We start from the raw sequence: 26047 nt of genomic DNA, 5'->3' as shown, positions 1-26047 counted from the left end.
GGCCACAAAATGGGAGGGGGAAAGAGAAAAACAAAGCCACTAGGCCCAGGACTTGAACTGTGATCAGCCACGTGGGAGTCTCGCACCCTTAACCATGACGTCACCTGCCAGTCCCTCAGGTGGCATGGTGCTAAAGGTGCTAGACTCCCATTTGGTTAACTGCAGTCCCAGTCCCAGACCTGAAAAGCAGTGGAAATTTTAGTATTTTAAGCAAATTAAGGATGGCAATAAGTTTAAGACATATGTTACTTGCCAGTGAGCACAGGTTCCTTCCTTTATCTTTTAATCCTAGAAAGTGAAATGTAGAAAACTGGTGCTAAATTCAAGTCAGAGACAGCACGCAAGAGTGTTTTAGTTTTTTTTTTAGAGCCTAATTTTCACGTGGCCAGTGCTTGTCCTAGCAGTAGGAACCTCCTTTTTACCAACTGAGAGCCCTCCACGGAGCCAGATTCTTCGTACCACACAGGCACCAACACACTGGCTGGTTCCTCTCACCTGCTTATGATCTGGTGGAGTTTGCAGAGAGGTGTTTCTATGTGTTGCCACCTTCTTGACTAGTAGTATTACCACACCACTTTTATAAGTTGTAAAACAAAATTCATGAAGACACTAATTTAGAAGGGGAAAAGGTTTCTGGGTGTTTGTTTTGCTTGGTTTTGTTATACAAGGGCACGAAGTCGATGTAAATGTGGAGCTGGGAGAGAGAAGAGTTCGGATAACAACTTTGAAACAGTTAGTAGTGGATATTCTTTTCTGGCCATCAAGATGTGGATGTGTATTTCCTGATATTTTTACACATTGCATCTTCCACCTGGAGCCCAAGAGAACACATGAAAAGGGACAGCACACCGAGTGTGGAATGCAGTTTCCCTCTTACTGGCCGGTGGGGCCTGAAGCTGTTTACAGAGAACAGGACAGTCTTACAGTCACAGCTTCCCCTTGATAGGAAAGCGGATTTTGATTGTGGTATATACCAGTATCCAAGGATGAACAGTCAGAACAATTGGCTATTTAAGAGAGTTGTGAAGTCCTAGTTTTGAACACCCGTTTTCATAGAACAGAATGAAAGGAAACCTAAATCTAGCATAGGTTATTTAGCTCTTGAGTTAACAGAGTCCTACTGAGACAATCCCCTGGTCACAGAAAGGTCAAGGGAGAAAAAGTAAACAACTTGGTTAAGATGAGCAGGGAATCCCTTAGGGCAAAGGAGAGGCAGCCACTCACTACCAAATACCAGTTTTGCCTGGGGCCTTTTCAACATGCAGTGTTCCTGCACCAGTGTGGCACCTTGTCTTTTTGATAAGGACCTTGTTTTTTTGGTCAAATTATTAGTTGAATGATAATATAGACTGTCTGTTTGCTGTTTCAAGGTTGTGATATATTTTCTTAGTGGGTCTGATTTTTTAAAAAATAAAGTTCAAGGGCCAGCAGATGGCATAGTGGTTACATTGCTGGACTTCCACATAGTTGACCCCAGTTCAGGTCCCAGACACGGGGGAGGAGGGGAGGACTTGAAAATCACGCCGGTGTGCAGCCATCCTCCCCAGGGATGATTTCTCATTTTCCCTCTCACTGTCTCTGTCTCTCTCCACTGAGCACACACACCCTATAACAAAAACTTCTAAAAAATAATCAAATAAATTTCCCCCACTCTAAAAAAAAAAGAGAGAACAAGAACAATTATTCTAGTATGTTCTAGTATGCATGTTAAATAAACTTATTAAAATATACTATAAAATTAGATTTTAAAACAAAACCAAAATGTAATAATGTGCTATGTATAAGATACACCTAAAATCGGGAACCAGCAGTTAGCGTAATGGCTATGTCGCTGGACTCCCACGTAGTCGACCGTGGTTCGCGTCCCGGACCCAGTGGCTTAAAACTCACACAGGGCGTGTGTGCGTGGGTGCCCAAGATCCCAAGAGGAGAATGGAGGAGAAGGGATTGAGGTGTGGCCATCCCCTCTGGGGGGGTGATTTCTTGCTTTCTGTCTCTCTGTCTCTCTCTGTCTGTCTGGCAAGTGCATGCGCCCTATAGCGAAAACCTCTCAAAAAAAAAAAAAAAAAAAAAGATACACCTAAAATCGGAAACTTACAAAAGGTTGAAAATAAAAAGAGGAAAAAATACAGGCAAATATGAACCAAAGAAGCTGGGATAGCAATTATAATATCGTGTGTGTGTGTGTGTGTGTGTTTGTGTATATGTGTGTATGTGTATATATATATATATAATACTATGTAAAATATTATAAAAATGAGGCAGAGAGAGAGTACATTCACCAAATAGGAGTATGGGTATATGTGTGTGTATATACACGTGTGTGTATGTACATATACAGAAACATATACACATATAGAAGGAAAAAATAAAATAGTTATAAAGATATCCTAAAAGCTATAAAATAAGGGATATTACTAAATTCAGATAACTCAAAGGGAAGATCTATAGACTATCAGCAATAATGGGAATACAGAAAAAGTCAAAGAAACAAAAATGACCAATTAGTTTTAAAATAAAAAAGACGATGACTGAGAAAAATTAGTTATATAGACTGAAAGAAATGCATACTTTTTCACAAGCAAATTAATTTTATAATGTAATGATCAAATCAGCCTAACTATATAGATAGATAGATAGATAGACAGATATAGATAGGTAGATACAGATATAAATATCTTCCTAAAATGTTGTTAATCACTGTACTAAATTAATTAACAAACATAGACTACACATCTAAATTACAACTAGCAATGGCACAAGAGGTTATATCAAAAATGTACAAATAAAAATAAAATTAAATAGCTAATAAATATGGAATTAATTTATGTAATGTCAGATGTTCACATACTTCTTAGATTGTAAATTTCATGCAGATTAACATGATTTAACTCTCTCAATAAATTGTAAATCCGTGATTCAGTGGGGACTATATTATCTGTAACCATTATGCACAACCAAAATAGGAAACACTTCAAAATAACCTAGAATTCTCTTATCCAATGACATCCAGAGTTTTGCAAGTCAATTTCCTAGTACTTTCTTGAGTGTCATAAATCAAACTTTAGTATGAAAGTGGAAAAAACTCTAGGTGGCTAATTTTTTTAAAATTATTATATATATTCATGGGGCACAATAAAATGTTTTGATATATATAGTGTTATAATTAAATCAATCTAGTTAACACATCTATCACCTCACATACTTCATTTTTTTCTGTGTTGAGAACATTTAAAATTCACTCTCTCAGCAACGTTCAAGTACATAATACATTATTATTAACATTAGCCATCATATTGTACAATAGATCTCCAAAACTTATTTCTCCTACCTGACTTTAGGTGGTATTTCTCATGTAAGAAAGCAAAGATACTTAATTACATAAGCTTCTTTCCAATGTAACTACTGGACTACAGATTTCTTTTATTTGGAAATTTTACTGATTATTTGCTTATACATGCAGAAGAACTAATGATATTTCCTTTAAATTTTTGAGGCAATACAATAAAGCTTTTTTTTTTCTTTTTTAACATATAACAATAATAATAATGAATGGCTACACTCACATTTTCCATGGTAATATCATTTGAGGCATTCATCAAATTCACACTTTTATCAACAGCTACAATCCCAACCAGTGACTCAGGCTGTGTCACAGAGATCCTAAGAGAGACTTTCTCAGATGGTTCAGCATTAGCTTTGCTCCAAAACAGCTTTATCTAAATACAGGAGAAAACAGGATTGATTGATTTTACTCTTTTAAAACATTATTTACATGACTTACCAATAGCAAATCAATGACTGAAAACTTACAAAGATTCTACATTTGCCTGGGCTTCGGGATAATTCTAAAAGAATGCATAATACTTCTCTTTTTTTTTAAAAAAAAAAAAAAAAAAAACCTTCACTCCCACAGTGTTTGCAAGTCAGAGGTTCTCACAGTGGTAAAAGTCTGAACTATCCTTCACTTCTCTGTCTGCCCTCCACCTCCCCATCCTTAGCCCCAGCCAGTGCTGAACAGAAGATATCCTCATGTGCAAGATAACCCAGTTTCTTGAAAGTTTGTCCGGGGGTTAGTTTCTAACTGATGAAATATTGTGAATAAACCAAAGCCTTCTCTGCTTCGACATATCATTTCCAATGTTCTCATCTTTTCATTTCATTCTCACACCAATGTCAACACAAATTTATATTGCCACTGGAATTCCATACCAGAGCAATACTGACTTAACCATTTGAAAGATCCTGAAACAACTTCATGAATTTGAGTTAAAGTCCATAGCCAAGAACTGTATCTTAAAAATAAATATCACAGTGCTCAAAAAGTCAGGACATATATTTCTGTTTCTCTATGCAAAAATGCATCATGACTTTACTTATAACCCAACAGAAATGAATAATATAAATGTCTAAACTAACCAATTTGATATAATGATACTTTCTAAAGAAATATTACATTTCTCAGACTTCATATGTACATAAAGGTTTTCTTTTTTAAATATCATTACCTTAAATCTTACCTCATTTTTAAAAACAAGCTGAATAGGAATTTTTAGAACATCATTTATAATTTCCCCATCATCTTCCACATAATATACAATTATACAAGCTTTTGGAGCCCAAGAATTTTCTGGTGTTAAAGAGAAGGTAGTTGAGTTTTGTTTGCCTACAGCCACCAACTGTCCCCTAGATACTACCTGAAAAGAAAAAAAGGTAAGTTTAGTTTTTTAGCTAAAGCTGGTAGAATTTCATCTGAAGCTACATTTATCATAACTTTAAGCTTATACATGAATTCTTGACTTAATCAGCTTAAAAGCCTGCAAGAACACCCACAAACAGATGAATGGATTGAAAAAGTGTGGCATATATACTCCATGGAGTATTTATTCAGTCATAAAAAACTACAAAACATTAGTCATCCATAATAAACAAGACCATTTGATAGAAAATGGACAAATAGGGAACATCTGTAGCTGAGTGCAGCAAGTCAGGCTATGAAAGAGAGACACTGTATGTCTCCACTTAACATATACTGACTATTTACACTCACAGAGACTGAAAGATTGGAGGACATCAAAGCATTGAAACTAGTTATGGACACTGGAGACAGTGTGGAAAGAGGGTGGGAGTGGGGGAGAGTGTAGGGGAGGAGTGGGGAAGACTGTAGGGAAGGAAATTAGGGAGAAAAAAATAGAGAGGCAGGACATTTGTGGGACACAGAAATGTTTTATTGCCTGTTAATGACAACATGTATGGTATTCTCGACTGGATTGATCTGAGGTGTATTTCATGTCAGGTAAATTCTCTTTGCAAGCTAAATATATATAGTGATTGAATGAATAAAATAATAATAGTAATAAATGTATAAAAATATCCCAGAACATTTATTCTCCCACTCTACCAAATAGGCTTATGAGGCTCAAGAATTTGATAATTTCTGGGACCAGCAGTTAGCATAATGGCTACATCGCTGGACTCCCATGTAGTCCACTAAGGTTCACGTCCCAGACCAGGTGGCTCAAAACTCTTGCAGGGCACGCGTGCGTGCATGCCCAAGATCCCAAGAGGAGAACAGAGGAGAAGGGATTGCGGCGTGGCCATCCCCCTGGGGTGATTTCTCACTTTCTGTCTCTCTGTCTCTCTCTGTCTGTCTGGTAAGTGCACATGCCCTATAGCAAAAACCTTTCCCTCCCCCCCAAAAAAAAGAATTTGATAATTTCTAAGATTCATATCTTAAGCAACATGTTGTGCCAAGTGTGTTTATATCAATTACATAGACACATTTCATATCACCTGTCAAGTGAAAAGTTGTACCAACATTGATTCATTCATTAGTTTGTTTACTAATTTATTTATTCATTTATATATTTTTGAATTTTTTGATGCATTCAATAGCTATATATCATTACAGCTTGGGAAATGGATTTTCCCAGCATGAATACACTATGTATTAGTCTAGTTACAGATATTATTATATATGTTATCATAAACAGATAATTTTCCATTTTTGTGACTTTAAAATGTTTTGCTTCTTTATAAATTCAACAAGCATGTTTTATCAGGCTAATATAAAGCAAGATAAAGGTTTAAACTCTGGTTCAAATCTGCCTGGCTTGATGGCCCAGCCTTGGTGGTGCAGATGGTAATATACTGAAATGCAGTACTGGGAGTCACATGGTCACCTGCAGGTTTGAATCTCAGGGCTGACCTGAAAACATGCCAGCTGAGCACATATGTATGCCCAAGACCCTGGCAAGCTGGAGGGCTGGAGTGCTGGAAGGGGATCATGGTGTAAGACCTGGTCAAGGGTGTTTTCTCTCTCTTTGCATACACACAAGCTCTCTATCATGAATTAAAAAAAATTAAAAATGGATAAAAAACTTCCTGACTTGAAACTTGGCTTAGCTTTTTACTAGCTGATGCCCTGGGGTTGTTTTTAACTTTATAATGATAGCACCCTGGTAGAATTGTAAGGATTAAATAAGATAGTACATGATATAGCAGGCACATTTTAAGGCAGCTCCCAGTGAATTCTGTCCTCATGAATTCTCCTCCTTGAATGGATGAAATTTTTTATCAACTTTTAACTAACAGAATATGGCAAAGATGATGGAAAATGACTACGTTCCCTTATAAGACTTTTCTTAGTTGACTTCAGGAAAGAACCACTTCCTGACTTTGAATAAATAATCAGCAATGTTGTGAACTGCCTATATAGAGAACCTCATGGTTGGGTGGCCTCTAGGAATGGAGGGTAGCATCCAATCACTAGATGGTAAAAAGATAGGGCCCTGAGTCACACTATAGAAAAATAAAATCTGTCAATAACCTAAGTGAGCTTGGAAGCACGTTCTTGCTCAGTCAAGCCTGCAGCTAAAAATACAGCACTGCTGAGATCTTATGTGCTGCCTTGCAAAACACTGAACAGAGGACCTAGTTAAGCTGTGCCTATACTACTGAAACTATAAGATAATAAATGCATATTGTGTAAGATTGGGATCAGCAGGTAGCATAGTGGTTAAGGTGCTGACTTCCCACATAGTTGACAGAAGTTCAAATCCCATCCCTGGTGGCTTGAAACTCACACTGGGCACATATGCATGCATGCTCAAAATCCCAAGAGGAGAATAGAGGAAAAGGAACTGCCACATGGCCATCCCCTGCCCACCCCAGAAGCCCTCTCCCCATGAGGTGATTTCTTGCCTTCTGTCTCTCTGTCTCTCTCTCTCTGTTTCTAGCAAGCGCACATGCCCTATAACAAAACTGCTTCTCTCTTTTCTAGCAAGCGCACATGCCCTATAGCAAAACTGCTTCTCTATTAAAAAAAAAAAAAAAAAAGGACAAGATTAAAGCAATACTATTTGGAGCAGCGGTAGCTTCATAATCGAGAATTGGTGTTTGATTGGAATACAGGGTACCACTGGGAGAGCAGAATTTTAGCAAAATCTGAAGGCCGCAGACAGCCATTTCTTTTCTTTTTTATTTGTATTAAATGTATTATCTATAATGAATCTATATTACTTATTTAATAGAAATTAAAATTTTAAACTTAATGCAAGATTTAATTATCCATTTTAAATTAGAAACACAAATATAGGTGAAAAAAGAAAAAATATTTTGACTGCAATAGAAAAGGACAAGTTAGGGGTCATCCAGTGGTAAGTAAGGCAACTAGATCCTACATGGCCAACTGCTCATTCAAGTCCTCAATCAGGGGAATTAAAAAACACCCTGGTTGTGTGTGCATGCAAGCACAAAATTCCAAAAGGAGAAATTGAGGAGAAGGGATGCCATGTGATCAGCCCTAAGGAGCACAGGTGTTTGCTCACTTTGTTTTTCTCTCTCCTATGAGAGCATGTGCCCTCTAGCAAATTTAAAACAAACAATAAAAAAGGACAGGTTAAAAAGGTATGAAGCTAAAATTTTTTAAACTAGTAAGTTTAGTGTAGGCAAAAGACAGACACCATTGAAGATGATTCTATAATAGATTATATATAAATTCAAATTCTGTAAGAGATTACCATATAGCTTAATTCCTTCAATTGTTTGTTGCCACTAACCACCAACTCAAAAGGTGATCCCACCTAGAAAAGAAATAATTTAGATTTTTTAATTAATACATGCATATCAATAGCAAAAGAATAAAATTATATTGTAGTTATCAAGTAAGTTGTAAGCATTACCTTTATATTGTCATCTCTTATTTTGAGCTGGATATATGTCTTACTGGGAGATGTAAACATACCATGAACTGCCATGCTACTTACACTATCAAGAAAATGGGCCTATAATAAAAGATAAAGGGGCTGTAAATTTTCATCTTCAGTAACACCTTTAGCAAAAAATAATGCTACCTGCTGAATAATTACTAGAAGCCGAATTTACTTTCACTCTTTTTGGGGTTTTTGTCAATGCAGGGAAAAACATTCACAAATATTGGCTCTTCATCATTTTCTAGCTTATACTATAAAGACACTGATAGCTTTAAAACAAGAGAATGGGTCTTCATCAATATAACCTAAGAAGGAAAAAAGCATAGTCCTAACTGACTTCAGAAGCAAAGGTGTTTTATCTGGTACCATTGTGAAAAGAGAGAATGAAATGAAAAGGGATCTTTTCTTTCTCTCCAGAACACGTAGCTCATATGCAAGTAAGAAATCATATCCTCCCACTCCATCTGTCAATGTTCAGGGTCAAAATGAAAGAGGCCACACCTAAGGAGCACTCTGCTGTGCTAAGGCCCTGCCTTGGACAGGGCCGATATCCAAAAGGAAGGAAGCAGGACTGGCTGATGAGCAGATGAGCTGCTCTAGGGAAGAGAACTCAGCCAAGGTACGTAAGTGTAAAAACATTATATATTCCTCTTTCCTTTCAGCTCTTGCCAAGACAAAACTTCAGATGGCTGAAATCAGCCTAGACGGAGGACTCGGGCTTCTCCATCGTATCGTCACATTGCTATAGTTTACTGCGCTCTTCGAAATGAACTTACAAGGAAACACTGAGTCGAACCCCTCAGTCGCTGTCATTAAATTACTTTTACACTTTCCCTCCATTTCTTTTAATATAAACATGTACCCACTTCCTAGGGACCTCCAGCTCCAGCTGGCTGAGTCGGATTACAAGATTACAATTGCAATGAGGCAGCCGCAGTAACGTAACGACAGGAAACAGGTGGCACCTTCAGTTGTAGTTCACTGGAATCATCCAGGATCGGAAATTCAATCTTAAAGACTCCATTCTGGGGGACTGTATAATTTATGACCAGGGCATCTCCCATTTCCTGGTTTCTACTGTCCCATCTGCTCCAGAACTCAGTGTAGTTTCTCTGTGTCACTGCTATGACTAGATTATTTCTTCTTTCTTCAGGAGTCAGTTGATTGCCATCAGAACGGGTTACCTTCACCTAGTTGTCAAAATAAGACATTTGAAAAACAGGTAGTAAAAGAGGAAAAGAAGTTCAGTTCAATCCAGTTTCCATCTGTGCTACTGCCTTGAAATTGAACCCCCAAAACCTATTGGTAGCACTCTAATTTCCAGATTCAGGGTCTCGTTCTGGGAGGCATCTGATACCACTAACCTCTTTCTTAGGCTTACTGCTTCCCTCACCTTCTATGGCTCTACGGCAACCTCCTTCACTTCCTACTTCTCTTTCTACATCTTCTCAGTGGCCTTTCTGGTTCCTTTTGCCTCTTGCTCAATGCGGGAATTTGTCAAGGCCAACTCATCAGTCTTCTGTTCTCTCACTCAAAGGTCTCAGCACTCCTGCAGCTTAGTTTGTTATCTCTTTGTTCTTGTAGCCTAAATCCAAAATTCCCATCCTCACCCTGGTCTGGAGCTCATAGACAACACCTCTGATTCTCTGAAGGAAATTTCTACTTGAATCTCAGGCACCTCAAATTCAACACATCTAAATCTGAGCATCCATCTCACCTTTTCTATTTCTGCTAATGCCACAATTCTGCCAGACGTAGTATCTCTGCATTTTCCCTCCCACTCCTGCCTTCTCCAATCAACACCAAGTCCTGTCCTCTCCCTCTTCTATCCTCTCCACTCCCACAACCACAACTCCAGTGCTGGGCTGTTGCCATCCTTCTGCAAACAACCTGATCAGTCTTCCGCAAGCACTGTTTTCACCACATCCCTTGAACATTCTCCAACCTCCTAGGCTCCTCATTGCCTACAGCATAACGTTCAGCCATGCCTATGAGCCAGTTAGGATCTACAATGTCCCACTTCATCTCCCATCTCATCCCTCCTGTACACAAGCCCTCAGCTGTAGCTGCACACTGGTCCACTTGCTGTCACCTGAATATATCCTGAACTTGCCAACTGGGACTCATATTTTGTGCCAACTTACATTCTCGCCACCTCTCACCCCCCACAGCCAATTAATCTTTCAACAAACAATTCAGAATTTCCTCTTCAATATAGCATCCCAACCCCAAAGCCAACTCTCCCTCCTAAAACCACTCCCATTGTCGGGACCAGCAGTTGGCATAATGACTATGTCGCTGGACTCCCATGTAGTCGACTGTGGTTCAATTCCTGGACCTGGTGGCTTAAAGTCATGCTGGGCACATGTGCATGCGTGCCCAAAATCCCTAGAAGAGAAGGGATTGTGGCATGGCCATCCCCCTGGGGGGCGATTTCTCGCTTTCTGTCTCTCTGTCTCTCTTTGTCTATCTGGCAAGTGCACGTGTACTATAGCTAAAACCTCTTCAAAAAAAAAAAAAATTCCCATTGTTTAACTCTGCTCATTTGGAATTACTAATTACTATTGGGTCACCAGAAAAGTCATGACAGTATTTTTCTAAGTTTCTCTGTGCAAAATGTGTCATGACTTTTCTGAAGACCCAATTTTTGCAGCCTCCTGTTTTTTTACTGCCCTTTTCAAACTGCAAATGATTAAGATCATTGACATAAGGAACTACCTTAAGTTCTCTTACCCATTCAACAAGTGACCTCTCTTTTCTTTAAATAAAAGATCAGTAAACTACCACAAGCAGGCAGACTAATCCAGTAGTTGTGTAAATAAAGTTTTATTGGAACATAACCACTCTCATTTCTCAAATCATCTGTGACTACTTTCATGAGAGTTGAATAGTTGTAACAGAGATGACATGGCCCACAAAGCTGAAAACATTTACTAACTAGCCTTTTGCAAAAAGTTTCCCAATCCCCAGCTCAAATCCCTATAGAAATTTATTCATAACACAAATATTATTCTGCCTTAAATTATAGTTGTGTGTTTTCTCATTACTATTACAAAAACTGTAAATTCCCAAGTAGAAATTTAGTCCTGGTAAGCTCTGTAAACCTTTGCCTTGCACATTGCCAAAATTCACTCAGTTAATAAGTGTTCATTCAATATTCTCACTTGAGAAAAAAAAAAGTGTGTTGATACGTTTTTAATGCTATATCTTTGCTAGAACTAAAAATAAGTCCTCATAAAAATCAAATTTAAATGAAAATTTTTGACTACCATCTAATTATATCAATTAATTAGTAAAAGCATCAGTGTAACAAACCACATCTAACTTACATTGCTTGTTAAATTTTTAGAAAAATATATTTCATTGAAAACTCCTTTTTTAGAAAAATTATATAAAAGATTATTAGGAAGCAATTCTACATGCCTCATGTATCTAAAGAGGAAAAGTAATCTACCTACTTTTGAGCTTACAATTTTAGAAAAAGTACAGAAAATACTATTTCCCAGTTTGAACATAATGGATCAGAAATAAATGTACCAACTTACTGTGGCTGTGAAGTTGAGAGATGGCTTCAAGACAGTAGCATAATCAAAAAATTCAATGATGTAATCATGCTGCTTGAAAAATACATTGGAGCTTGCATTTCGTGAGATACCTGTTTTGGAAATGGCACCATTTAGAATGCAAAATAGCATTTTGACAATAGTTTCTATCTACCAAATCTCTTCATCTAAGCTACTTGTGAAAGTACTTTCAGGTATCAGAGCAGTTTAAATATCAGGAAAAAGCCATCACTAGAGACTATAAACAACATCTAGTGTGTTGCAAGCTTTCAAGATAGCCTGAATTTTTAAAAAGTTGGTCCATTAGTTGTATCTGATGGATGTTAATTTGCCTCTTAGTTCACTTCATGTCAAGAGCTAAAACTGTAGGCCTAATTTTCTCTTATTGGTGGATAATACCTGAAAATAAAGACTTATTTTCATGCTCAAAAAAGTAAAAATAAAAATGCCAGGGCACATAAGTCTTCATTCCCAAATTGGCTCTAACACTAATAGAACCACACAGTTCTATTAGGTTCTCTATGGATCCCTTCTAAGTACTGTTACTGTTATCCTCCCTCTGTGGCATGGACATCAACAGATTAAAGCTCTTGGAAGAACAGGCTTTTGCTCTTGTGGGGATTAGTTAATAGAAATAGTAATAGAAAAGTTCGATAAATCAACCTTTATGTTCGTATTAAAGAAAAAACTTGGCCATGTGATAGCACAGTATTAACAAAACTAGATCGGAAAGGTCTTGGGTTCATATCCTAAGACCTCCCTGAGCACTCTGGGAACATGCACACATGCCCATGATCCAGACCAGCTAAGACTGGAGGTGGATTGTGGCAGGAAGATATTTATAGGGTTCCTATTTACCTATATATATAAATAAATGAAAGATTTCAGAATATAGTGATTTTTAAAAAAAAAGACAGTTATTAGTAAACTGAAAACATAGACCTTTTGGTGTAGTTTTCATGCTGAAAACTGAGTAGAAATGGAAAAATTACAGCCATTACATGTGGTTGAAGTGCAGACGCTCACAGAAAATGTTTCCCTGTGTTATGAAAATATCCTTAAAGTTAGACTAATAGTCATGACAATTTCAACATTAAATAAAAAGGCAACAATGTTCTCTAATGAAAGTCCTGGTTATAATAAGAAAGGTGACACAGCAGCACCATGTAAATAGCTCCACCATCACCTAGAAGTCTACAAACCTGTAAGTGATTCTGTCACTGTAGCTATGAGTTCTATTGGCCCAGGGGAAGACAGATCCATGTGTGCAGAAAGCCCATCTGAAGAATCCATTACATTCTTCATCTCTTCATCATTAAAAGAGAAGTTTGCAGATCCATTTATCTGTTTTGTTTAAAAGTTCAATTTTATTTTTCACTTTAGCAATTCAAATGTTAGAAAAAGAAGTCAAACTAAGTCACAATAATGTGATAGCTCTGGTTCCATTTTAATCATGGGTAAATTCTCACCTGTCCAATACTGAAGAGTCCTAAATTTACCCAGACACAATTATTTGTTTGTTCAGTACAAGATCTTATTTCTAGAAAAAGTACACCTATAAATTTCTCTATTACAAGCTCTAAAATATCTGCAGTTACCTTAAATTTTTTTGTAATATTTTTCTTCACTCCCCAAAAGGATAAAGGTAAAAATGTAAGTGTTACATCTCCTTTCACTGGCTTCCCATATGTATACCTGAAAAATAAGAAACAAGGTTCTTTTATATTTTCAATTTGATATTATCAGAAGGACACAATGAGAATATAACTTTCAATAGTATATACTAGCAATCAAACATAAAAGAATTTTTTTTCAAAATACACTTCTACTAAAAAAATTTTAAACTAAACAAAGACTGTTCTTAATAAATCATAATCCTTGAAATTATATTTCTAGATATGAATACTTTTAACTAAAGTACCTTAAAACACTTTATAATGCACATTTTTCCCACCCTCTAACCATCTGAAAAGTCTCAGAAAATATCTGATCATAGTTGAACATGACAGTCTCCTGTACAAAGATTTTTAAATTTTTTTATTTTTTTCACATTTAATAACTACATCTTTACAGCACACAAAATGAATTTTTCTAGCATGAATATACAGCATATTAGCTCAAAGATATTCCTATACACATTGTCATCAACAGATAATTCTGTATAGATTATGAAAATCTTTCACTCCTATAAATCTTATCTGACCCATTAACTGTGTGCCCATGAGACTCTGTGGTTTGGAGGGTTTTTAAGTGTTAGCTAAAACTGCATTCATGGTGGCTTATTGCTACATGTTCCAATATTAGTTGGAGGGTTTATTTAAACAAATGGGCTCAGAGCAGTCAAAATTGAGTTTTTACAGGAAATTTTAAAATAAGAATAATTTTTAAAACCCACAGTACCAAATTTATTTTCTTGAGTCAAATTTAACTCTGCTGGAGCCAGCACGTGGCATGGTGGTTAAGGGCGCTGGATTCCCACATGGCCGACCACAATTCGAGTTCTGGACCTGAACTTTCTTTCTCACTTTCCCTCTCTTTCTCACTCTGTCCCTCTCTGGTCAAATTTAAGTAAATAAAGTTAAGTAATTCTTTTTAAGAAAATTTCACTCTGCTGAATTTGCATTCTATATTAATTTTATCCCCTCTGATCATAGGAAATTCTCTTCATGTGAAGGAGGGACAATCTTTGGTAAATCATTTTACTTCGGTGATGCCTTTTATAAATGCTTTTCCTGGGTTCTTCCATGTCTATTATGAAATGCTAAGCCAAACATGGAAATTAACTTTGCTTTGCACTCTATAAATTGTAACGGTAAATTTCTGCTTCCCGAATCTATTCATTGAACACTGAGATGGCCCTTCAACTGGATTAACTCAAATTATGAAGCAAATGGTAAATATAAAATATTACAAACTAAGAAAAAATAAATAAATCCACCTTCAAATGTACCACTCTTCTGAATGAAAATAGTAAAGTTAGCAGAAACCCTGGTTAGCAACTTTAGCATCAAATTTACTTATTCCAAAGAAAGTCTTTGAAAATTGATAGTGCTTATATCTCATCAAAGACTAAATAGAAACCAAACTAGAAAACCAGAATGCTCTATTTTAGAAGAGCTATATCATCTGAAAGTACAGGGAGCTTTAAAATACAGGTATAATTTTGAGTATTCTCAGGCATGAGTACTTTTAATTTTTATTTAAATGTAAAGCAAATTTGGCTTCCTGAGCACTGAATTGATTATAATAATTGTGAAACACAGATATTCACAATTTTTGTCCTTAGTAGAACCTGGATGCATTTAGAGCAAATTATTCATAAAGTAATAGCTCGAGAACATTTTCAATAGCAAATCAAAGATATTCTGAGATAGTGTCATTAACAAAACAAGATTTTTCTTTTTCTGAAAATAGTCAAAGCAAAAAATTTCATAAATTATACCAAAAAGAACCTATCAGGAGCCAGAGAGCAGCCCAGCAGTAGTAACACAACAGCATCCATAGGAAAAGGCCCAGGATCAGATCTCAGGGCCCCTTGTACATGCAAAGCATGGACGTGCAGGCTGGCTGAGGCTGGGGTGGATCACAGCATGAGAACCTTGCTGAAGATCTCTCTCTCTCTCTCTCTGAAGAAATAACAAGATAAACTTTTTCAAAAGTGAATATATCACTGTAATTCATGTTACTCCCCACCCCTACCACCTATTTTTATGTTATTTCAATGCTGCAGTCTCAGTTCATCAAATAAACATGTTTTAATGAACCTTAGATTAAACTTTTTTTTTTATTATATTGTCCCTGGGAGTTACTGAAGTAAGCTGGATATAGCCTATGTTGTTTTCTATTTTTATGTTATTTCAATGCTGCAGTCTCAGTTCATCAAATAAACATGTTTTAATGAACCTTAGATTAAACTTTTTTTTTATTATATTGTCCCCGGGAGTTACTGAAGTAAGCTGGATATAGGCTATGTTGTTTTCTTTACAATCCTCCAGAACCCACTGTGGTTAGTGGGAAAGAGTCTATTATTTTGATGAGGTAAGACCAAAGAGCACATGTTCACATCAAAGTTAATAGATAAATGCATATTTTTTTCATTCACCTCAGTTAATAATTTCAAAACTAAAAGGAGTCTGGTAGCCTTCAAGGAGGAAAGCTCTTGAAATTTAAATCCATAATACCAAAGTTATCTTCTTGAGTCAGATTTGTACCCATAAAGTATGTACATGGTTTGTGTGAATTTGTACCCACCACTAAGTTTTTGTTAAGTTTATTTATTTATTTCTTCCTTGAGAGAGAAAAAAGAGATGTCACCCCCAATAGGGTCCTCATGCTGTGATCCACCCCCAGATTAATGCAGCCAGTATGGCAGACACACACAAACGTGCCCAGCATGTTCAGAGAGACCTCAGAATATAAACCCAGGACCTTCCCGAACGGCTTCAGCATTGCTGAGCATTGCATTACCACTGTGCTACCATAGCTAGCCTGTATCTACCAAATGCTGTAAGCATTAGTTTAAAAAATGAAAAAAAAAAAATCTAAAGAGAATTGCTTAACCTCTGGTTAAGACCAAGTATAATATAAGCATTTATGTGTTTCACATATGTGTTTTCTAAACCATAAATTCATCCACAGTACTCCAATTCGTACTAGAAGTTGCCTCTTGGTTGAACATGGCAGAAAACTTAGTACAAATTGTAGACATGCTTTTGCCTTTGTTTTATAAGTTTCACATGATTTCTTGCCACACAGTGTTTAAAGCAGGAGTCCTCAGGATACTTTGGTCTGTGGACTGCTTCTGCAGAAAACTCACTGCTACCTACCATTTGCCTCTGCTATGAATCTTCGTGAGGCAAGGAGTATGGCGATGAGATAGCCATGAGGTGAGGTCCAGTTTTTAGGAACTCTAAAGACTAAGTTATAAAACCAAATAAATATTGGGCCATGGGGAAAGTCATGACGTATTTTCCTGTTTTTCTATGCAAAAATGCCTAATGACTTTTCCGATGATCCAATAAATTTCAGGAATCAAAGCATAGATATTGACAACTGAAAAAAACATTAGAGAATCACTAGCCTGGAATATTCCTTCTTTGTCAGCAAAACAAAATACTTGCTATTTATGCCAGTGGGTCAAAATCGTGAGAGCCACCATAGACCTGTTAGACAGAGTGGGGTGGCAGTGTCTGTGTATATATGCTGAATGGATAAATGTGGATTACTGACTCATCAGCTAAGTGCAACAAGACAACCAGCTTCCCTCCACCTTCCCCCAACCTCTGCCCCATGACCAAGAGCTTAACTTCCACTGTTGATGGAAAAAAATAAAAATGGGATTTAGAAAGAAGTAAGTCATCTCAACTCCATGTCATCTGAAAAGGGGATAAAGATACAATTTTATGGGCTGAACCAGTAGCCTGGTGGTTAAGGTGGCCAGATACCACATGGTCAGCTGCCTGGTTGGAATTCTGGCACCAATGGCTTGAAAAACATGACAGGAATGTGTATATACATGTCCAAAATCTCAACAGGACTGAAAAATGAAAAAGAGATTGAGGTATGATCATGCTCCATTGGGGGGTGCTTTCTCCCTCTCCCTGTCTCTCTGTATCTCTCCAAAGATAATCCCACCCTTTGGTAATTAAAAAAAAAAAAAAGATACAACCTTTATAAAGCAAACAATCAGGCACAATCTGTAATATAAATCTCGTGATAAGTCTTGGAAAGACACTAGTCTGTTGGAAGTACTTTAGGACTGGCCCAGTTTGGAAGCAGAGACAAACGCAAAGACCTGTGTAGACCTATTCCACACTTAATCATTTATTATAGATAAATGCTGCCTATTAGATTATTTTAATAATCAAAATACTGTGCTAATATTCTGGAGTATAAAATGGGCTTTTTGTCATAGGGTTTTATAATGGTTCAGTGTTACATCACAAGAAAAATGATACTTACTTTGCTGTGACAGTGCCATTTAAATGCTTGGAATTCAAGGAACAGTATAATGGAGTCTGTAAAGCAACTTCAAATTTTGGTAATACTGGAAAATAAAAGCAAGAGTGATCCTTTAAATAATCTATTTTACAGCCCTCTTCAGCTGAACAAAATTATTTTTAAAAATTGTTATGAAGAAGTTGATACATGGTACTATTTAAGCTTAGATTCTTCAGGATTCAAGTACATGCTATTATGAAAAGTCCTTCGTTTGACCCAAAATTACAAATATCTACTTTGGTCAGATTTATATAATTAAGATATGAAGTGCTTTATAAATATTAATACTATATTGATATAAAGCACTCTGCCAAAGTAAACGAGCAAGAAAACATTTTTATTTCTAGTTTATAGGCATTTTTCCTATAACTTCACTGACCAAAGAAATAGGTCAAAGCCTCTTAACCAAAAACTTCACTATTCAATTAACACACGAGAAGTATCAAGGTCAATGGGTCAGCAATGTAAGGCAGACCTCTAGGCTCCAAATAAGGCTAAAGCCCTTAATGGGCCAAGGTACCCTGACTGTAGACCAATGTAGAACAAGAAGTCCAAAAATGTAACAGGGGTCAACTATGAACATCCTCTACCAACATAGAAGTTAGGTACCTTTCAGTGGTGGTGAGTTAAGTGCCCCTCCTCAAGCATTACAGGATGGCAATCAATTCCTCACCTCCACTATTCCCCATTCAACAACACACAACCACCTAGCATCACCAAAATGTGATAGGAAAACAGCCTGTAGAAACGCTGGTTCCTAATGATTTATTCTTCTAGACAAGGGCTGTCTAAAAGAAATAAAATGTGCTACTCATGTAACTTTTCATTTCTACTACACACACTAAAAAAAAAAAAAAGTAAAAAGAAGAAAATGATTTTTGTATCATTTTGCTTAACTCTATTTTTCTAAAATATACTCAATTCAACATACAATCAAAATAAGAAACTACTATTAATGAACCATTTTTCTTTCTTTTATATAATTCTTCTAGATCTGTTGTGTCTTTTACACTTAGCATATCTCCATTACCCACATTTCAAGAGCTCAATAGCCAGACATGGCAAGTGTCCCCCTGTGAGGCATAGCACAGCTCCAGATTAGAGTTTGGCCAGCTATGACTAGAATGAGCTAAGATGGTTTTTACAATGTTCAATTGTTGGAAAAAAATCAAAAGATTAATAGTATTTCGTGACACAATAAAATTATATGAAATTCAAATGTCCTTGTCCATAAAATAAAGTTTATTGCAACATTCATTTACATAGGGTCTATGGTTGACAGTGAGCTACAAAGGCAAAGTTGAGTAGTCACGAAAGAGACTTATGGCCCACAGACTCTAAAATGTTACTGTCTGGCCTGTTAGATGAAAACTTCTAAGACCCCTGTACTAGGTATCATGAGATAAAGATCTGACAACATTGTATGAAATACATGAACATGAACCACAAAGGCGTAACAAAACTGCTTTCTAGAATTTCTATTGTTTGAATGAAATGTGGTCTCAAAAAGTGGCACAAATCAAAAAAATAAAATAAAATAAAAATAACCACAAATATAACCCCAAAATAACTACTCAAATTATGAACTAATGCTGAGGTCCTATGCTTTTGTTCTCATCTCTCCTTCTCAGAGGAAAGCAAATTAGCTGGGCCCCACTATTTTTATCGAGTGGAGACATATATTTATATCAATGATGATATAAGCATGGCACCTGTTAAACTGCAGTTTAATAGTCTACCAAATGTGACCGAGCGAGAAAGATGGAACATTAAGTGACGTTAATTTTGTATTATTATTATTATTATTATGAAATTTCAGGGCCAGCCAGTGGTGTGGTGGTTAAGGCAGCTGGATCCCACATGACCAATTGCACATTTCAAGTCCTGGACCCAGCAGTTTAAGAAGTATTCCAGGAGTGTATGTGTGCATGCCCAGAATCCCAAGAGAGGATGAAGTGGAGGAGATTGTGCCATGGTCTTCGCCTCTGTGGGGTACTTTCTCACACTCTCTCTCTCTCTCTCTCTCTCTGCCTCTCGAAAGCACATGCACCCTATAGAAAATTTCTTTAATTATGAAATTTTAAGTACTTCATGATCACAATAAAACAAAAATTGTGCATAAGTAAAAAAAAAAAAAGCATAATGTAACTATAGGTGATATTTTTCTACTTTTATTCTTCATACAGGTTGAGTATCTCTTATCTTAAAGGCTTGGGACCAGAAGTGTTCTGGATTTTGAACTTTGGATTTTGGATTTTTTCATATTTTGAAATGCTTGCATATATAAAATGAAATATGGGAATGGGGCCCAATTCTAAACATAAAATTCACTTATGTTTCTTATACACCTATACACATAGTCATAAGGTAGTCTTATTATATACAATATTTTTGTATTGCAGAATTTTGACTGTTACTCATTACACGAGGTCAACTCTGGAATTTTTTACTAGTGGCATAATGTCAGCTCTTAAACATTTTCATATTTTGAAGCATTTCAGATTTCAGATTTTTGGGGTGGGGTACATAATCTATATGAGATTTTGGAACTTACATAAAGGAAAAAATATGTTTAGGCCTAAAGGAATGTCCAAGTTTCATCCACTGAGATTTTTACTTTAAATAATATAGCTCTTGAAAATGTCTTATCTCTATGGGAATGCTCTTTTTCTTTAAAAATAAATGAAGGAACTCACCATATTCGGCAACCTGAAATGATTGATAATATGTCTGGTCCTATTGGGAAAAAGAAGAAAAAGAAAATATATCAATTCTTACTTAATTCTTTTGCTTGCTTACTTACCTGCATAAAAAGATCTTTTTAATTAATTTTAAATTATATTTACAAGGCCAGCCCATGCCATGGTGGTTAAGGTAGCTGGTCCCCACATGACTGAACACAGAGTTTGAGTCCTGACCTGGTGGTGTAAAAATCATGCTGGGAGGACCAGCAGATTGTGTAATAGTTACGTTGCTGGACTCCCACATCAACTGTGGTTCAAGTCCCAGATTCAGTGGCTTAAAAGTCACACCAGGTGCATGTGCGTGCAAGCTCAAGTTCCTAAGAGTAGAATGAAGGAAAATGGCTTGTGGCATGGCTATCCCCCCGGGAGGTGATTTCTCACTTTCTGTCTCTCTCTCTCTCTCCAGTGAGTGGTCCTTGTGCTCTACAGCAAAAAAATTCTAAAAAAAAAAAAATCACTCTTGGGCATGTGTGCATGTGTGCCCAAGATCCCAAGAAGAGTAAGGAGGAGAAAGGATGGCATGGCCATCTCCCAAGGGATGATTTTTTCACTTTCCCTCTCTCTCTATCTCTCTGTCTCTCTCATCTCTAGAGAGCTCACACATCCTATGGCAAAAAAAACCTAAAAGAAAGAAAGAAAGAAAGAAAGAAAGAAAGAAAGAAAGAAAGAAAGAAAGAAAGAAAGAAAGAGAGAGAGAAAAAGAAAGAGAGAGAGAAAGAGAGAGGAAGGAAGAGAGAGGAAGGAAGGAAAGAAGGAAGGAAGGAAGGAAGAAGGAAGGAGGAAGGAAAAAAGGAGGAAGAAAGGGAGAAAGAAAAAAATACCAGGAGCACATGTGTGAGTGCCCAAAATCCCAAAGAGAGGGAGAAACAGCAGAGAAGGAACTGCAATGTGACCATTTCCCATGAGGACACTTCCTCTCTCTCTCTCTCTCTCTCTTTCTCTCTCTCTCTCTCTCTCCCTCCCCCCACGCTCCGCCTCCAGCAAGTACATGTGCACTCTGGCATTTTTTTTTTTTTAAGATTTTTGCCATGGGGAGCATGAGTTCACCAGAGACAGAAAGAGACAGAGAGAGGGCAAGTGAGAAATCACCTCCCAGGGGGATGGCCATGCTGCAATCCCCTCTCCATAATTCTCCTTTTGGGATTTTTGGGCACACATGCACCCATGTCCTACATGATTTTCAAGCTACCAGGTCTGGGTCTCAAATTGCAGTTGGCCATATGGGAGTCCAGAGCCTTAAACCACCACACCACCTGCTGGTCCCTCTGGCAAAAATTTTTAAAATTACATTTATATTTAATGAACAAAAATTTATTTTAATTTGTGAGAGTTTATTTTTAGTCAACTACAACATTAAGTCTGTGAGATTTCAAGAGTGTTTCTTGCCAACTTGCTAAAATAAAAAGGTGACCTGTCTATCATTTATTGCGGGTCATTTAAACAAATTACTTAATCTGACTTCCTTAATCTACAAAATAAGAGCTAGACTAATTTAGGTAATTCAGGAATTTGTAAAGAATAACACATGTCAAAATAACAGGAAATTAATTTTTTTGTGATATCACTATCAAAAAAATAAGGAAATAAAATAACGTATTATTCAAATATTTATAAATGATCAAGGTTACAAAATCATCATGGACTAAAAACTTAAATCCTCTCTCTTTCTAACTCTCATTATTTTCTAGGGTAAATCTCAAATGAATACATCCTACCCTACTTTAACAGATCATTGATTTCCTTTTCTCACATCAAGAAAACATGTGGCCTATTATTATTATATCATTTTTCTAACTCTTCATATTTCTAACTGTCCATTCTAAATCATAGGTAACACGTTAAATAGAATTTCTTCAAAATAGCTATGTAATTCCACTGGTGAAATTTGTATTCAAAATCTGATTCCCTAAATTTTGTAAAACGAACACACAGACTCAATGACAAAATTTTAGCTCTTCTTAAAAATTATGTTTAGTTTGGGCCAGCAGGTGGTGTGGGGTTGAGGCACTTTGTCCCACATAGCCAATTCTGTGGGTCAAGTCCTGGACTTGGCTTGAAAAGCACACCAGGCACATGTGCATGAATGCCCAAATCCCTAGAAGAGAACGGAAGAGAAGGAATTGCAGCATGGCCATCCTCCCCACAAACATACCCCTAGTGATTTCTCACTTTGTTCTCTATCTCAGTCTCTTTGTATTAGTTCTAGCTGCACTAAACTAAACTATTAATAAAAACCTGGAGCAAAAAAACTCTAGGCCTTTTGTCAGAAGGACAAGTGTCTTTTTCAAAACAACTTTCCTTCAGTTTCAAAGGAATTTAATCTGCTTCAAAATGAGCATTTTGTGTTAATTGCAGCTCATCAAATATGGCTTGTGCTCATTCACTGCCAACAACTGGGAAGAAAGGCTGACCTGAAGGTTTCCATACTTGGGCAGTTTGTCCTCTACGCAAACACCTTCCAGGAAAGATACATAATTCATCAACTCTTCTGAGCTCTTCCTTTACCAATACGGTCACTGCTCCATGGGGAAAGTGCTCCCTTAGAAAACCTGCTCTGAAGCATATATTCACTTTCTGTTTGTAGTAGACATAAGCCAGCCTCAATTTGATTTTCTAAATGATTTTTTTTGAGAGAGAGAGATTTTTGTCATAGGGCCCATGTGCTAACTAGAAAGAGAGAGAGACAGAGAGACAGAAAGTGAGAAATCGCCCCCCCCCTCAGAGGGGTTGGCCATGCCGCAATCCCTTCTCCTCCATTCTCCCCTTGAGATCTTGGGCACACACACATGCGCCCCGCGTGAGTTTAAGCCACCGAGTCCGGGACTCGAATCGTGGTCAACTACATGGGAGTCCAACAACATAGCCATTACACCAACTGCTGGTCCCCTAAACAACGTTTTAAAACAGATATTAAAAAGATGAACCACCAGTAGATATTCTCGGCAATCTCTATAATGTGTCTACCCATTGTCCCTAGTTCAATAATTCATTGTGACTGTATATTTTGATTAGCTAAAAGAGAGGCTTTTGAATGTATCCAACACAAAGAAATAATAAAGGTTTGAGATGATAGATATGCTATTTATCCTAATCTGATCATGACACATTGTACTCATGTACTAAAAAAGTATATATTATAAATACATACAATGATTGTGTCGATTAAAAATAATTTTAAAAAATAATAATAATTCATTGTGAGGGCATATGTTATGAAAATTGGTCAAATGAAGGGGGGAGAGAAATATTATTTTTACTACCCTCTTAAGAATTACACTATTTAGAGTACACACTGGAGACATGCACTACTAAAACCATCTATTTCAGTTGCAGAGTTCTCCTCTAACCTCAAAGCCATGCAACTCTTGAGAGAATTTGTATTTTTAACAAAATAAGGAATGTGGCACTATGATGCATGACCATTCAAAAATATATTTGGGCCTGGCTCTGTGGCCTTTTGGTTAAAGAGCCAGATCCCACATGGCTGACTCTGTGGTTCAAATTCTGGACCTGAAGTCTTAAAAAATATGCCAGGCATGTGGCATTTGTGTCCCAAATCTCAATAAGATGGAGAAATGAAGAAGTACTGAGGCATGAACACACCTCACTGAGGGTGATTTCTCTTTCTCTCCATCTCTCTCTCTCTCTGATAAGCACATGTGCTCTCTGGCAATTAAATATATACATTCTTACATATCACACCAATGTCAAATTCTTGCTTTTGATATTGTAAGACATAACAATGGGTACACTACATAAAGGGTACATAGGACCTCTTTGTTCTATCTTTGCCAATTTCTGTAAATCTACTTCAAAAGAGAATGTTCTTTCAAAAATTAATCTTCTTGGGACCAGCAGTTAGCATAATGACTATGTCGCTGGACTCCCACGTAGTCAACAGCGGTTCGAGTCCTGGACCCGGTGGCTTAAAACTCACGCCAGGCGTGTGTGCGTGCATGCCCAAGATCCCGAGAGGAGAATGGAAGAGAAGGGATTGCAGCATGACCATCCCCCCTGGGGGGTGATTTCTCGCTTTCTGTCTTTCTCTCTCTCTCTGTCTGTCTGGCGAGTACACACACCCTATAGCAAAAACCTCTCCAAAAAAAGAAAAAAAAATTAATCTTCTGGTGAACATCAGTTGGCATAATGGCTGGCACTGGACTCCCATGTAGCCGACCACGGTTTGCGTCCCAGACGTGGTGGCTTAAAATTCACACCGGGCGCACGTGCGTGTGTGCCCAAGATCCTGAGAGAAGAATAGAGGAGAATGGATTGCGGTGTGGCCATCCCTTCTGGAGGCGGGGGTGATTTCTCGCTTTCTGTCTTTCTCTCTCTCTCTGTCTGTCTGGCAAGCGCACGTGCCCTATAGCAAAAACCTCTCAAAAAAAATAAATAAATAAGATGAATCTAGGTGGCCTCTAAGATCCTCTACATCACTGAAACCTGTCATATGTGCTGATGGTCTCCTGAAATCCTCTATTTCGTGGATAATCATGACATACTAAAGTTTACTATCTGACACCAAAAAGATGTACCTGCAGAGAGCAGTAAGGAGGAGACATTTTAAAGAGAGGCACTCCTTGGCTGACTTTTGGAAGGAAATAACAACACAAAGAACACTTCACAAAAATTGAATGGGTCAAGAAATTAAAATGCATATCACCAAAGGGTAGGCAATAGTAGGTCAAATGGGCCAATCAGAAAAGACTGGAGCATCAAAAGTCTTTTTTTTTTTTTTTAGAGAGAGAGATTTTTGCTATAGGGTGTATGCACTCACTGGAAAGAAGGAAGTGATAGAGAAATAAAAAATAAAAAGAAATAGAAGCACAAGAAACACACATACACATACACACACACACACACACCCAGAAAGAATGCCCACATCACCACAATCCCATCTCCTCCATTTTCCTCTCAGGATTTTGGGCACACACGCACACATGCCCAGTGTGCTTTAAGTCATTGGCTCCGGGACTCGAACCACAGTCGACTATGTGGGAGTCTAGCGATGTAACCATTACGTCACCTGCTGATCCCCAAAAGTCCTATTTTACCATTGGTTCACAGTTCATCAAATACAGCAACCATACATATTCTAAAAATGAAAATATATGAACATATTGGTGCTAAGTTTTAATATCATATATAAAAGTAGGAGTATAAGTCACAGAGCATCACAATGGATAATAATGAACAGCAATTGTCCAGGAAAAACCATTTATTCCCTCATTATTGTATCCCATAGCATAAATGGGTTTCTATAACAGATCATATACTCCAATAGAGTAACTGTATGAAAGTTAATGAAATAGAACTGTTTTCAATGAATTCACAGTCTAATAAATTAGGCAAACTTTTTTAAAACTACACTGATCATAGTTTGAAAAGAAAAAAATAAGTTCTGTCATGGTGGCACCACAATGTGAATATACTTGATGCTGCTGAACGTAAAAATTATTGAACTTAAAAATTATTAAATCATAAATTTTATGTTATGTATTCCTTACTGTAACAAGCCATAAGAGAA

The 26047-nt window shown here is 37.0% G+C and overlaps 1 protein-coding gene across 1 annotated transcript in view; it reads right to left on the bottom strand.

Annotated features, from left to right (window-relative positions):
• Positions 1-26047, bottom strand: part of CD109 (CD109 molecule) — a 152288-nt gene that overhangs the window by 76652 nt on the left and 49589 nt on the right. The window contains exons 6-15 of the mRNA XM_027768228.1: positions 20473-20512; positions 17738-17822; positions 13375-13471; positions 12979-13120; positions 11759-11868; positions 9179-9403; positions 8184-8285; positions 8022-8084; positions 4521-4697; positions 3567-3719 (exon numbers count right to left, since the gene is read on the bottom strand). Coding sequence (XP_027624029.1) covers positions 3567-3719; positions 4521-4697; positions 8022-8084; positions 8184-8285; positions 9179-9403; positions 11759-11868; positions 12979-13120; positions 13375-13471; positions 17738-17822; positions 20473-20512 — 1194 coding nt within the window. The remainder of the gene's footprint in view (positions 1-3566; positions 3720-4520; positions 4698-8021; positions 8085-8183; positions 8286-9178; positions 9404-11758; positions 11869-12978; positions 13121-13374; positions 13472-17737; positions 17823-20472; positions 20513-26047) is intronic.

The sequence above is a fragment of the Tupaia chinensis genome, unplaced genomic scaffold (assembly GCF_000334495.1).
Source record: "Tupaia chinensis unplaced genomic scaffold, TupChi_1.0 Scaffold145685_1, whole genome shotgun sequence".
Taxonomy (NCBI): domain Eukaryota; kingdom Metazoa; phylum Chordata; class Mammalia; order Scandentia; family Tupaiidae; genus Tupaia; species Tupaia belangeri.
This window is presented reverse-complemented; position numbering and strand designations above follow the sequence as displayed.